The sequence below is a fragment of the Zeugodacus cucurbitae genome, chromosome 2, assembly GCF_028554725.1.
Source record: "Zeugodacus cucurbitae isolate PBARC_wt_2022May chromosome 2, idZeuCucr1.2, whole genome shotgun sequence".
NCBI classification, from domain to species: Eukaryota; Metazoa; Arthropoda; class Insecta; order Diptera; family Tephritidae; genus Zeugodacus; species Zeugodacus cucurbitae.
The window spans coordinates 21,107,641-21,124,024 of NC_071667.1; the positions used below are offsets into that span (position 1 = coordinate 21,107,641).

General features: G+C 33.8%; 1 protein-coding gene and 1 long non-coding RNA gene across 2 annotated transcripts; both read left to right on the forward strand.

Annotated features, from left to right (window-relative positions):
• The first annotated feature begins 6,874 nt into the window (after positions 1-6,874).
• Positions 6,875-10,372, forward strand: LOC128919890 (uncharacterized). The gene is made up of 5 exons (XR_008470027.1): positions 6,875-6,932; positions 7,747-9,345; positions 9,409-9,759; positions 9,821-9,991; positions 10,056-10,372. It is a non-coding gene; the product is annotated as an uncharacterized LOC128919890 (long non-coding RNA).
• A 725-nt stretch (positions 10,373-11,097) lies between these two features.
• Positions 11,098-13,135, forward strand: LOC105217180 (protein HGH1 homolog). Its single transcript, XM_011192062.3, has 6 exons — positions 11,098-11,319; positions 11,381-11,568; positions 11,631-11,850; positions 11,913-12,196; positions 12,256-12,473; positions 12,539-13,135. The coding sequence occupies exons 1-6, from the start codon at positions 11,202-11,204 to the stop codon at positions 12,645-12,647; spliced, it is 1,137 nt and encodes a 378-aa protein (XP_011190364.1). The 5' UTR covers positions 11,098-11,201; the 3' UTR covers positions 12,648-13,135.
• The last annotated feature ends 3,249 nt before the right edge of the window (positions 13,136-16,384 follow it).

Genomic DNA, 16,384 nt, shown 5'->3' on the forward strand with positions numbered 1-16,384 from the left:
GCATACAAAATGACCAAATAGGAAATTTGTGCTTGAAACAAAGAAACGACCACTAAACATTCAGTCTGATGGCCGCACCTCAATAAATGAAAATAATGACATAATCATCATATGGACTTGTATCAGCTGAGAGACTTCTCATAACTGTTAAGGAAATATGTTATTCCGACTTAACCTTTTTCACTTTTAGCTCTTAACCTCGAATTCGACCGAGAAACCTATAGCGACTATTATCCAAATTCTATAAGAGGAAAGCAACGAAGGCGATAGCTGGAGGAAAAATGCAAATTAGGATCTCGAAATTTTAACTTTTGTAACTCTCGACCTCGAACTCGACGCAGAAACGTCTATCGATCCCAATCCAATTTCTAGAAGAGGGAAGCAACGAAGGCGAAAGCCGGGGGAAAAATGCTAAGAAGGACCTGGAAAAATTAACTTCAATAAAGAAAAAATATGCCATAAGCATTAGAGAGACTCGTATCAGCTGAGAGACTTCTCATAACATTTGAGGAAATATGATATTCCTCGAAGATTTAAGTTAGAAACTTTGAGCTCTCGAACTCGACCCACAAACTTTTATCGATTCTAATCCTTATTCTAGAAGAGAGAGGCAACAAAGGCGAAAGCTGAGGGGAAAATGCAAATTAGCACCTAGAAAATTTAACTTTAGACTTTAGAAAATTTAACTTTAGCCGAGGGTAGAATGCAACTTAGGACATAGAAAATTTAACTTTAGACACTTGGAGCTCTCGACCCTGAAACCTCTATCGATTGTAATCCAAATTCTAGAAGCGAGAAGCGACGAAAGTGAAAGGGGAAATAATGCAAAGTACGACCTCTTATGTGATCACATCTTTTCTAATACTGAGGAAGAAGAACGTGAAGTGGGGCATCTTAAATGATCACATATATTCTGATATTGAGCTTGCCGAAATAAATCGAAATGTCAGTGTTACTAAATGTTCCTAAAATCTCATTTATATAATTCGAAAAATAGTAGTGTGCAGAGCTCGGACCACAATTAAGCGTAAAAATATGAATACCGGTATTATCTTCTATGGAGATTTAGTGCTCTATCCTCTTAGTTTTGACTGGTTAGCTTTCGGCCAAATGAAGTATTTCAACAGGACACTGGAAGATAAGGCAGCGACCACCGATGGAGAGAAAGTATGAGAGTAGGAATGTTTCTGCAGGCTTTACTGTATTAAAAGAAAAAAGTTAAGTAATTTACTCTCAAGTCGTTTATTAAAAAATCAGAGACTTCATCTATTTAGAAGTCTGATTAATTTGTTTAAGTATTACGGTAATACTCATGTACGGAGAAATAAGTTTCCTCATTCAACAAAATTTCCTAATGGGTATCTGCAAATATTTCCAGTTTACGGTAAAAGTATACCGCTATCCCAGTCAAACACTTCAAAACTTACTAACCGGATTATACTTATTTAGATATAAATTGAAAGCGATGTCGACGACTCACCACCACGATGCTTAAGTGAAATTAGTTACACACAAAAGAGTTTTAAAAATAAAGCGAACGACGAAGTTAAAGCAAACATGTTCTGACGATGACATCAGGTTACTCACACGTTGCACAGCACACAGTTGATACAAAAATCACGATCAGTTAGGCGACCATAAAGTGGGCGGTAGATGCCTGTGTAAGCACTGCATAACGGTTTTTTATGATTGATCAAACGATCTACCAATCACTTGAACTGCAAACTTTGGCTGAACGAAGCTTTCGTTTTGCTTTCATTTCGTTTTGCTTGCATCGGTTGTGCGTAAAGAATTTTTAGAGAAGGTCTTGATTTCATTACAGCTATATTTAAAGCTATGCGTGTTAATTTGATGTAATTATAGGAATACAGTCGATAAGAAATTATATTAAAGGCTTTTAAGTCAAGTAATGAATTTGTGTATTTCAGGAGACGCTTCCTTTTCAAGATACCAGACTCTTTCGATGGAAATAATTATATAAATTGTTTCATTACTATATATATATCAAATCAAATTTCAGTGAACTCTCAAACCAAAAAAGTCTGTGTGATTTCACTAATGCTGCTTCCGAGCATCTTGAAGGCTATCCACCGCTTCCATATCTTTCAAACTCTTACTTACCAGAATGAGTGAATGCATCAATGCATTTTCTCTTTTATATTTCAAAAAGAGTGAGGCTCGCATATTTGAGGCTCCTCAATCGATAGGCTTGTCTGATCCGAACAGCCCGGATTTCAACTGTCTCTATATACATATATTTCTGAATGAAAGTGAGGCTCGCATAGTGAGGCTCTTTCTCCATTAAGGGGCTTTTCTGCTTCATAATACCTGAGACAGACATGTAGTATACATTGTAGTATGCTTCAGAAACCATATGTGTATCACCGGTTTTCCGAATTTTGTTTGAAAGCAAATGGTGTTCCGTACTACAATAGAGTTCTAGAAACCATTGAAATTTTGTGGTGTTGTGAAATGTACTACAATGGATTGCATTGAACACACCGAAAGCTTTAAGCTCTTCTGCCACAATCATATGTTTTCTGACATTTTGACATACAGAAAATAAATTAAATTCAAAATTAATTGAAAATAAAAAACAAAATTTGAAAAAAAAATTATGTGAAAAATATGTAATATGTAATAATTATATTGGATAATAATATTTTAAGATTGCTTGAAGTTATAACTAAGTCAGGATCAATTTTCCTGCCTGTTATTCATAATTACATTTTGCTTGAATTTATTTGTATCAGCTGATGAATGTAAACATAGTACAATATACTACATGTGTGTCACTATGCTGGTTCATGGTTTCTAGAGCTTTTATTGTAGTACATATTATAGTATGGAAACCATATGTCTGTCTTAGGTACATATAACAGCCGCTGGAGAGAGCTTATATACAAAAGCTTTTTAAAATATTTTGTCAAAATGACTTTTAAAAAATAAATAAATAAAATGGAAAATATAAAAAATTTTCACAAGTTTTTTTTTTCACAACGCCAGGGTCATGTATCACCCAAAGTGTATTCAACAAAGTGAACTCAGTATTTGACACACCCGTTTTTGACAATAAAATAGTAAACAATTCATGTATTTGTTTACATTAACCCGTCTTTTTTATCTTGAACAATATAATATATATTGATTAAATTGTTTGCAATTTGTCAGTTGGAGCACAAAACATTAGTAAATTGCTTCCATGAGTTGTTTTGCATAAGCAGAAAATATTTGGCATTTTCTTTTATTCATTTAAAAAATATTTTTTTTGGTTTGAAATTTGTTTACTTTTGAATTTCAAAATTTGAATTTTTGAAATAAATGTAAGGGTTAAATCAATGGAAACAAACATGTCATATGCGGGTAAAAAAAATGAAATGTCATATACTTAGTTCACTTTGTTGAATACACTTTGGTATCACCTTATTTTGATGGCCGTGAGCGACGGGCTTGTAAGATACATTTCAACTACTTCTGTTTTTTGTGCAGAAAATACATATTTTTGCATTCTTTTGTAATTTTAAAAATTGATTTCTCCATTACTCATATGTAAATATTTATTGTTTACATTTTTTTGAAATATCTGATGTCTATGAAACAAAGTTGGTATTTCAGTTTACTACAAATCGATGTGTGTCAATGTACGTAGTAAACACAATACCATAATACTTTTATCATGGTATTGTTACTACATGTGTATCTCGGGTATAAAGGTTACGTTAACCTCTATGCCGCTATGTCTGAATTTGGTATCCCTGCAAAATAAATACGGCTGTGTAAGCTGACGTCGAGCAACACCAAAAGCTCCGTCAGGATCGGGAAGGACCTCTCCGAGCCGTTCGATACCAAACGAGAGACAAGGTGACTCACTATCGTGCGTCTTCTTCAACCTATTGCTGGAAAAAATAATACTAGCTGCAGAGCTAAATAGAGAAAGTAAACAAACAGTCAACGCACTCGCGTCTTGGCTCACACGTTACTGTTGACAGTCATAACTTTGAAGTTGTAGATAATTTCGTATACCTAGGCAACAGCATCAACGCCGATAATAATGTCAGCCTTGAAATCTATCGCAGAATCACTCTTGCCAACAGGTGCTACTATGGACTGACTATGCAATTGAAAAGTAAAGTCCTCTCTCGACGAACAAAAACTGAACCCTCATTCAAAGAAGAAGTTAACCTTGATGTCAACATTCTTTGAGACGGTTTTGCGGAAGATTTATGGTCCCTTAAACATTGGCAACGACGAATACCGCAGAATATGGAATAATGAGCTGTATGTCTTATTCGACGACATAGACATAGTCCAGCGAATAACAAGACCTAGCCAGCGTAGTCGCTGTTGAAGTTGTTCATGTTGTTCGAATGGTAGAAAGTGCTCCAGCTCTGAAAGCCAAAAAAGTTATTAAAGCTTAAAGCTTAAAGATTTCATTTTAAATAAATAGGACAAATATAGAGGGTAAAGCATTTCGGTCTATGTAAGTATATTGGACTCGGATTTTTATTCAGACAAAGACTGTCAACTCGGAAGCATTCCTTCAACTAATTTGGGGAATGATTTCTGCCGCTACAACAACGAACAGCAATCGAAAAATAATGCCTCTGAAAACAACATGACAGGTATTTTATCAAGGTGAACTCGTAATCTCCTGTATATTCCGAAATAGATCTGGTCTGTCTGACCCCCGTCCTTACTTTCCATTTTAAGCATTATTTAACGGTAATTTACCACAGAAATCATAAAGGAATGTATTTTATACTTAAAATATGTTAAATATACTTAATTGTTTTACAGTTAAAAATGCCGTTACTGTTATTATCAACTAAACTAAACAAAGCTTAAACAACGCAAATTAATGAATCACTTGTTGTTTCGTAAAAGAAATTTATTTACGAGTGTATGTGTGTATGTAATTGCACGAGTTTTCACACGAATTCGGAGCAGTTTTTATACTGAAATGAACAACAACAAAGCGGCGAAAATTAAAAAGTACTATTCTCGCGCCGGGAAGTACCTACCAAACAACTGCCGTCAATACCCCAGCCATTGTTGTTTAACATGACATTTGTTGTTGTAGTTTATATACTGTTACAAGCGATGCTATTGGAACGGCCTGTTTTATTTCGGTTAAGATGAGTGTTACAGCGCTTGTTCTTACAGGTGCTCAGGCCTTAAAAGTATGTACAAATGTGTGTTTATATGTATGAGTCGTCATTTTTTTCTTTTATCACATTACGTTTTAATTAATTTATTGACTCGCTACAGTTGAATGAAATGAAAGCAACCACACACTGTTTGGCGCATGGATTTGTTATTAAATTAATTTCGGTTTGCTGCTCCCACTCAAAAGATTGCGCAGCACCTCTCTCAGCATCCTCAGCAACGTAGGCTTTAACAATTGACTGGTTTGCGCATTGTTGAATTCAACGGAATCAACACAATTAAGTATTGCCAATTAAATTTCGTGGTTTATTAACACAAATGCGCTCTTGACAAAAATAAGTAGAATTTCAGGAAAGTTCAATGCAGCTTAAAGGCATTAGTTTGTAGCCTGGTCACCTGGGTGTTGTGATCACGGTGTGGTGTGGTGTTGATCTGCCGGCCGGCAAGTTGCTTGGCCTTTTCGTTTGCACTAAACTCTTATAAATATTGGAAAAGTTTTGCGCTTTATTGTTGCTCAAATATAACGGACCATAAATAACTTTAAGCAATAAAGCTGGCATTTGTCATATTTGACAATTGAAGGGAATATTATAGTTGATTAACATGATTTGGGCGTGGAGGTGTGTCAACTGTTGTTTGTATGTATAAATATAGACATATGGTATCTGGCCAAATCTTGTAGTTCGATTAGACTTTGTACTTAAAGGTATGGAACTGCTGATGAATATAGAAATCTCAATAACTACCTTGGAAGGAAAGCCCACTCACAGAGTTTCAGGAAGCTTTTCAGGGCAGAGAAAATGGTACCTTGTGCGCTCCTGGGTATAGATGTCGCCTTTGATAGTTAGGCTTCTGTTTAGCAGAATATATGATGATAGTGGCTTTGTTTCCGTGACAGTTTGGTTCTACATAAACGAAACGGGCCTGCATTATCTTCTGCGAACTACCACATACAACTATAACAATGGCCATAATTTCCTCCCATTATTCCTATATGAACAACATCTAAATTGAAATCAATTTAATTAGTTGTGCAAGCTTTGTTGTTTAATTAATTACATTATGCCCACAGAATCGTGATGTGATTGGGAAATTTAATTTTTTATATTTTAGCGATTAATACATGTATGTAAGTACATTTTAATAACTATAGCTTTTGTTGGTCAGTAAGCACTCCCGTAATTAGTTTTAGGTAATTAGATTTACAATTAAATATGATATTTCCAGGTTGTACAACAGCCTTTAGTACTAACACGCTATACAGTGAAACTTCCATTACTCGAAGTTCCTCATAATTCGAACTCTTTAATTGGCAATAGAAGTAAAATTTCATACAAATTTAATTCCATAAATCGAACTTTTCGACTATCGAGGCATAATTTTCCCTCTATATCATATTGAGAAGAACATGATGATATTACTCTAATAGATTTCATAAATCATGTAACAAAGGCACAGGAAACAGACGTCTAGAGCCTAATAATTAGAGTCCGACCGATTAATCGGCCTTGGTTTCGGCATGGGCTACAAAATTCAGCATCGGCATCGGCCATATTTGGCCGATTCTTTCCACAGATTTCGAATGCCATTCCATGTTGCAATTTTTACTTTTTTAACTAATTTAAAGTTTTAAATATTAACTCATGTGACGTCCCTGTAATGTACTTATTCCATGCATCGTTCTGATTATTCCGCTGTAAATAGATATCTAAGTTTTCAATTGAGTTTGCGCTTTAATACCTTGTTGAGCTTTTTTGCAGATTTTTGTAAGTAACAGATTTTAGTTTAGATATAGGAGAAATGATGCGACCAAATCCTATTTGCAAATTTTTTGAAAGAAATGTTAGTACAGCCAAGTACAACACTTACCAAAAAGGTAATATCCTTAGGAAATTCTAGTAAAAAACAGCAGACGACGGTACATATAAAAAAAAAACATTTGGAATTGTTCATCATGATCAGTGGGTACTGTATGAAAACGAACAAATGAGTTTTATCACGTCCAACAAGAAGCAAAGAGAACATGAGCCAAGTTGCAGCTACTTTCAGGAAACCATACCATACTGTTGAGCAAAAAAAAATGAATCGTTTTACCCAGATGACCATCCTATAGCGGAGCGAATTGATAAATCAATCATGAACCTGATCATTGCGACATGCTGTCCAATAATATAGTAGAAGGCAGCGCTTTTAGAAGGTTAAATATTGCAGATCCAAATAATGTAAGCATATATCGTGTAAAGGCGCAGCCAGCGTATTAGATAAAGACTATACAGCAGATAATATAATAGCTGCATTAAACAGTGTACTCGAAGAATATAATATTACAACGAAAATCCATATTGCTATATCTGACAATACAGCAAACATGACAGTTGCGATGAGATTACAAAAAGATACATAAGTGGTTAGGGTGTTGTGCACATACGTTACAACTAGTGATTCAAGATAGTATTTTAAAAAGAATTAAATAAAAAAGGTCGTAAAATTGTGAGTCATTTCAAAAGAAGTGAACAGACTTGTCGATATTTAAAACATTGGTTTGCCAAACCATTCCTTAATCCAGGACATTGTTTGCAGGTGGAACAGCACAGATATGATGTTCAATCTTCTATATGAACATAAAGTTATCATTAACCTATACATTGCCGAGCGAGGTTTGGTAGACTTTCTAACAGCAAACGAATGGGAGCAGAACTTTACCATCAACTTATCACGCTAAAAGTGCCCATAATAATAACCTTTGGGACTCCCACGACTACGATATGCTAACGCAAGAGGGAGAATTGGCAACAAGTGTTGCAAGTGAAGAGTTGAAAATGGAAAATAAACTTCTTTTTCTATATTATAACATAAAATTAATTAATTTTGATCATTAAATGTGCATATACATATAGTATGAACTGAATTTTTTTACGTTAACTTAAGTATTGTTCTAATCAATCATCATTATTTCAAAATATATGGTTACTAGATACATATTAAAGAATTGAAAATACATACATATATACATGTGAATCTAGTCAACAGAAGTTACTACTATGAGTACAAATTTCCATTCATAAGTTAATATGTATTTGCATAAATATTGATTTTGTAATGTTATTTGTTTACTAAATACATGTGTTTATGTATTAATATTCAGGTATTTTTTATGAAATTTGAATCGGCATCGGCCGTTTCTTTGCTTTCTGGCCGATTAATCGGCATCGGGCAAAAATTTGGTATCGGACACTACTAACAATAGCAAATTGCAACAAACAAATTTACATAATACATGTTTTAATGTATTATATGTACATACATAAAACTTTATGCAAAGTATATATGTAAATAAAACTGGATATAAACTTCTAAATAAATTATATTGGAAATTATATATCTCAATTATTGATCGTATATACTGAAACCAACTTAATTCAAGACCGAAAATCGTGATACTAGCCTGATTTCTTTCGCAATTAATTAATCCATCGGAATTTACACCAAAAAACTAATATCTGAACAATATTTCCTCAACAAACCTTCAAAAAGAAGTAGTATAAAACATGAGGACTTCCTCGAAATCCGACTAGTCTAAAAGCTCGATAACAATATCCTAAAATATGTATGTACGTATAAACGGTTCGAAATAATATCGAGACATTTTCTTCCGAATATTGCTTAAAAACCAGAAGTTTAAACTTTGTTAAGTAAATCGGTTTATATTAAATAATATATCTTGCAATTTGAATCTATACCCAGCAAGTCATGGGTACTGAAACTCCAACACATTCAAAGAAATTTTAATAACACCACTACATACACACATACACAACAAAGGGTAAAATGTGCATAAACATTTAACTCAACTCTTCTCTCATACAGCACCCTGAATGATAGAAAGAAACAACCAAAGTTCTCGTGTTTGAACAAGTTTTGTTTTGAGCTATATCATGGCTGCTTGTGAAGTATTATTTTGCGTGTTTTATTTAATTCAGTGATCTGCAGCCCAATTAAAGTTTAAATTTTTGAAGCACGCATTTTTAAATAAGTAAAACGTAAAATAAAAGTTTTCTAAAGCCAAAATATGGAATTGAAGAGGGTGATACAGAAATACTTCATTGCACTGTCAATTCGAAGCACGCAATAGAAGCTACGCCAACAATGGTCAACATCAATGGCGAAACAATTTAATACGTAAATAATTGTTGAATATAATAATATTATCTTGCCTTAAATTCTAATTAATTTTCCACACAGATATTTCAAACCTCATATGGTGCGTTAAAGGTACGCAAACTTATTGGTGTCACTTATTGTAGCAGCGTAGAACTTTCGAAGCGATGGAATATGTGCTGCAAGCAAATCCAAAACTATCGACGCAAACGCTGCTACATGGAACACAAATCATTCACACACCAGATATTACGTTTAATGTCACTTTTTTGCGTGCAATTAAACCTTTTGGTCAACACAAGCACGAGAATTATAACGACATGGCGTATGTCAACTGGGTTTTGCCAATGAGCTAGAGGGCAAAGCAGTTTCAGTATCTTTGAGCTTACCGGCACTTGGCCGTGCCATTAGCAGCTAAAACACAGAAATTAAAGGGTAAATTTAAGTGAATGTTTGTGCTCATAGAAATTTAAAAACTTTTTGTATGTTTAATTAGGAGGACTTTTTTGATTCATTTTCACCTTGTATTGAGGAACCATAACGTTGTTGTATCGCTTTACAAGGACATAAATTCACCGAAATTAGTTCAATGGAAATACTACAGCAAGAGCATGGATGTTAAGTCTTGAACGGTGCCGTGTTAGATTTAGAATTCCTGAAACATAAGGTAATTATAACCAACTTTTATTACAAACTTTATAAAAATTCAAATTTTACTTTATATTTTATAGAAACCCTCCTCCCAGATGAATCTAGTACTAGTGAAATTAATGAAAGAACAGATCTTATAAAAACTCCGAAAGAAACCAAAAGAGTCCTCACATAATGTGCGCAGCTTACACTTCCAGACCGCACGGAGTATTTGACATTTTCCACTCTTCCTCCAGCCTTTGTCCGATAGCAAAAATTGTTCAAATATTCATTTTCACCTACTTTATACATATGTATATAGTGTAGTACGATAATATATGTATAAAGTAAATATAATAATAAACAACTAAATGGCATGATATTTTCAATAAATATGTAATATAATTAATGATTTTGTTATTAAATTCTCATTTGGGATTTTGGTAGAACTAACCGAAAACAGAGGGTATAGTTTCTGGTCTTTTGTGGGTCGCAGTACTGAAAGTGCACGTGAAGTTTTCGTTCGCAGTATTGGGTCTTTCATCCGTGATTATACCAATACCATTCCCCAAATTGTGCAAGAGGTATATATACATTGCTAAATGATGAATGTAATGTGCAAGAAAGGGATGAACGATCACACGTACACAATAGTTTCGGGTACTTTTGTCAATTCGCCCTTAAGAATGGCATAGAAACTTTCATTGAGACTGTGGGTACCGCTCCCTAGCATTTCACCGGAGAATTCGCCGGTACCTGTCTTGCAGGGTATATTCAAAAATATTATAAAATGTTAATATTTGAATTTTCGTTACTTAACAATAAATGCAACCCTGAGTTGGAAGTATTCAGCACATATTCAGCAACTATTGAAAATAATACCCAGCTGAGTTACAGTGTTGCCTCTTCATAGACATCGGTTCAAACAATTAGACTTTCGAAAGATGTTTTTATTTTCACTTTAGAAGGATTTCAGTAATTTGATAAATATGTTTGGAAATAATATTATATTAGAATTCTTAGTATAATAAATCTTATTAATATTTATAATTAAGTAAACAAAATAATAAAACCACAATTATATACCTAATTTCAGAATGTCCCTTTTGGGGAACAAAAAATGGAGTATACAACATTGTTATTGTTTATGTTTTTAGATTATTTGCTGTGCATCGCACGTTGTTTTTATAACATATGTAAAAAATTATAATAAACTCATTGGAACTGAATTATCTAGTTAAAATAAAATGGCGAATCAAGACGCTGAAGCAGTATCATATGCAGACACACTCAAAGACATAGTAAAATTTATGAATCCATTGGAGAGAGCGGATTTGGTATCCATATCGCTAACACATGTGCTCTGTATGTTTTACAAATTAATAAAATATTGTAACTAATTCTATAATAAATTGTTTTCCTGCAGCTTTGAGTGGTTCAGTTGAAGGCAAAAAGGCAATACTCCAACATGATGAAGTACTAGTGGCGGTGTTTAATCTCCATGATCACAAATTTAATGAAATAGCCAAATATGCTGCCTTAACTTTAATTAACCTAACTGCCGAAGAGGATGATGCTATAAATGTTTTGGAAACCTCAAAATCACTGAGTCCGGTACAAAAATAAAAAAAAATATGTTTTATATAATTTTAACAAATGTAATGCATTCTCAACAGGCTTTTCCTTTAATATCAATTGCTATTAAGCAAATAGTGGATGAGAATTCGAAGTTAGCCGATCCCTGGACAATGGTGTTAAGTAATTTAACACGTAGTGAAAAACTAGTTGAAGATATAATTGTGGAACTGGAAAATGATAGCACAACTATGCCAGCTTTACTTAAAGCTTTTACAAAATTAGATTATAACAAACAAAATATGAAACTGCACTATTTAGGTAAGCGCGCACACAATTTAAAATATATAAATAGAAGTTACTAAATATATAATATAATGCAGCTGCAATCTTTTGCAATTTGACACAAAGTGCCAGAGGTCGCGAAATTGCTTGTGAAGCTAAATATGATTTCCTCGAAAAGATATTACCGTTCGCCTCATATGAGGATAATATTGTGCGCCGTGGGGGCACAATCGGTATTTTGAAAAATATTTGCTTTGATCCCGTCTACCACAATATTATTTTAAATGAAAAGGATGACATATTGCATGCGATATTATATCCACTTTGCGGCCCCGAAGAGTTCAGCGATGAGGAAAATGAAAAACTACCACTGGAGCTACAAGTAAGTGTAGTTTCTACGCCTCAATAAGGTGAAAAAACTTATTTATTATACACTTGCAGTATTTACCTGAAACGAAAACACGCGAGGAAGATCCTGATTTGCGCAAAATGCTTTTAGAGTCGCTGCTACAGCTGTGCGCAACTAAGCGTTATCGCGAGGTTTTGCGTTCTAAAGGCGTTTACGAAATATTGCGTGAATATCACAAATGGGAAGCGAAATTTGGTCAAGATAAAGAGTGCCTACTGGCATGTGAAAACGTCGTTGATATTCTGATTAAGTAAATTACTAAATTTTTTGCAAAAATTCTTACATAAATGTAATTTTTTTCTTTTACGCTTACAGGAAAGAGGAAGAAATCGGTTTGGATAACTATAGAGAGGTGGAAGTGCCTGCTGATGTTGCGGATAAATTTGTAAAAGAAGATATGGAGTATATGGAAAATATTTTATAATTTATACTAAAATATAGTAAATATAAAATATTATCAATGTACAAGTAAAGAGTTTAAATATTACATATTTTTTTGTCGAAAATAAATAGTAGTCATAAGTACATAGAATGAGTTCTTTGTCAATTAGTAAGCTTACCGCAGTTGTCAAATTTACCAATAATAGCAATATTAGAAAGCATAATAGAATTTGGTTATCTTATGTCAAAGGAGTATTGATTAATTGTTAGAACTATTGTACTTTATTCTTATACTACGCGTATAATTCACATTCCCAACTTTTTGATTGATGCCACGAAGTGAAAATTGTACGAGTACTTTTCCGTATAGTTGTCCTTATGTCTACTTGTCTACCCCAAGTGCATAAACATATTAAACACACAATTAGTTAGCAGATATTTAATAACAAAACTCTCACCACTAATTTGTTCCAAATATGCTCTAAATCACATTTTACATGCCACCACAGCCTTCAGTACTGTACGTCATTTTAATTTCTTATAAAAATTCAATAATTATTTCATTCATAGATTTAATAATTTTTATATCCAGCAAAGAGCTGTCTACTTGGCAGCAATTCTCCAAAACAATAACAATAAATATATATATTTTAAAATAAATACATATTATAAATAAAATAACAATAATATTTCTATAACTCCACTGATTTATCAGATCTGTGTTTGATATTTGTTTTTATTATATAGTCTAACTGATCACATCATTACGTATTATTAACATACATATCATTGTACATCTCATATAATTTCCAACAAATAATTCTTCCATAACTAATACAACACTGTTCCTGAAAGTGTTCCGCCACACAGCCATTTACTTACAGCTTCCGTTGTCGCGAGTGAAAAAGATAACTTCACTAATTAAATTTGCAATGTAAATTGAAAAATATGGTTTTACTAGCAGACGCGGCCATACGTTTTTGTGGCTAAGGTATACATTAAATTAAGTTGGTCCAATCTTGTCTTCGGCGACGATATTGATTACTCGAGATTGATTTATGTTACGCAGAATGATGACAACTCACACTACTTTTAATTGCAAAGTGAGTGGTGATAGTACAGGCAATTTTAAATAGTTTAGGATAATTGACTACGTCATCCTGGTTTGTAGCTGTGTCAACTCTCCTGGACCGAAATTCTAAATTGTCGCATTAAGATCATCGATATCTTTGTTTTTTTTTACCACCAATATAGATGTCAACTGCGACCCTACCATTTCCAACTGCTTCTACAATCGCAATTTGATATTGTTGCAAAAACACTCGTATGTAAGTTGTTAATTGGCGATTCTTTATGTGTCGCCACAAATTAAATGATTTTAGGTATGCGATTAGCCCGTCAGTAACACTTGGTCCAGGAATAATTGGAAGAGTCTGGCGTAAAACACCTGCTAACAGAATCCTGGCTCCACCAAAAACGTTCATCGACAATCAAGATCCTTTAAAGTCCAGCGACTTCTTGAATATTTGGAAAATTTTCGTTATAGCGCTATTTTTGGCGATTTTGCCGACCGGTGTTTCGTTCATTTGCAATTTAGGAGTAATTTCAAGGCCGAATGTGCCGTTTGTTTGCCTACTAACAGGTGCCAAGTTGCCCCTATTCCCGTTAACCTTGGTGGTGAAAAGGAGTGAAATTGGTTCTGGAATTACATCAGCCCACAAATTGTTTGTATGGAAGATTAGAAAAGTGTGGATTTCAGACTTTTTCAGGCATTTTTTTTAATTTTTTTCCCCGCAAGAACCACTCTTGTACTTCAAGGAATATTGTAAAAAAAGAATTGGCGGCATCGATTCAGCTGTTCTCGGGTTATGCGCTTAGCAACACATTTACTGCCACAACCATATGTGCTAACATCAACAACAATTTTTAAATAAATAATATAACTACGCCAGTCAAGAAGAAAACAATATCTAGTTGATCGTATTGTGAATCTAAACCATCCTCAAACACCCTGGAATACACACACAAAATTTTATCAAAATCGGTCCAGCCGTTTAGAAGGAGGTCAATGACTAACACACGTACTGAAGATTTATATCCATATCCATATTAATATTATAAATGCGAAAGTAACTCTGTCTATCTGTTACTCTTTCACGTCTAAACGGCTGAACGGATTTTGATGAAATTTGGTATGGTAATAGATGATAACCTAGAAATGGTCATAGGCTATAAATAATCACGCCATCGTTCTTAGGGGGTAAGCAGATAACTAAATTGAGTTAGTGATTTTTAGTCGTTTTTGTTGGGACTTTTGCTCTTTCACGTCTAAACGGCTGATCAAAAACGGATATAAGATCAAAATGATCACGTCATCGTACTTAGGGGGTAGGAAGTAGGCAGAAAACCCAAAATCCCAATGTCACGTACACTGATTTAATTTACAATGAGGGTCTGACAAAACTTGAAGAACAGGTTAAAACGATTTCTGGAAAGGATTTATCAGATTATGGAATGAACAGACCACAGAGAACCGAGGAAATCAGTAGCGATTTAATACGGGAACTATATTTCGATACAACAACAATTAACAGGGTCTGTCCCACTTTTGAACCCAGAACAAAGGTTAATATTCGACAATGTTGTCAAAAAAATCGAATATGGCGAAGGTGGTTTCTTATTTTTGGATTCTCCTGGAGGCACGGGAAAAACCTTTCTTTTAAACTTGCTTTTAGCCCAAATCCGAAAAGATAAAGGAATTGCTGTAGCAGTTGCCTCTTCCGGAATAGCCGCCACTCTGCTCAATGGTGATCGAACGGCACATTCGGTGCTTAAACTGCCATTAAACTTAGCCCATGAAGAAATGCCAGTCTGTAATATAAGTAAAAACAGCGAGCGTGGACGTTTCGCAATGTAAATTATTAGTTTGGGGTGAGTGTACCATGACCCATAAAAGAGCAATTGAAGCTTTAGATCGGACGTTGAAAGATACAACAGTTAAGGCCAGGGTTGCCGATTTGGTAAAATTTTACCAAATGTGGTAAATTATTTTCCTCTTGGTAAAATGTGAAATTTTTATTCATTTTGGTAAATTTTCAAAATTTAGGTCCATTTCGATTGAATTGTATTATCTTCAATTTTTTTCAAATAGTTTTGTAGAAACATTTTAAAAACGTACTATAAAATTCTTCCCTGGTTAGAAGTCTTAAGCACATTTGACATAAATGAAACCAGCACTGTTCCAGCGTTGCCATAAATAACAAAAAAATTATCAAATAACAACAGCCACAGTAAAAACACCAATGTGTTTCAGAAAGTAAGAATAAAAAGAAATGTTCTAAAATTTTACTTAGAGCTCTTAAAACAAATTAAGCAACGATTCGACTTTTCAAGAGAAGATGTTAAAAACTTAGTAATAATACCCGGTAAAGTTTTATCCAACTCTGAACTATCGATTGAACCATTTTAAAAAACTTCCCAGGTTTGGCAACTAGCGATCCTGAAATTATAGTTAGCCAATGGAAATTATTAAGGCTCACCAACTTGGAATTGAACACGGAAATGAATATTCTAGATTTTTGGGAAAAAATTTCAGTTTTTAAAAATGGAATGGAAGAAGCATGCTTCCAAGATCTCACAAATTTTATATATAATTTGATGACTTCACCCCACAGCTCAGCAGCTGCCGAATGGAAGTTTTCCGATTTGTCTTTAATTAAATCGAAAACAAGAAATAAATTGTCAAGAACTTGCTAATTCTCAAAATGAAGCAAATTATGT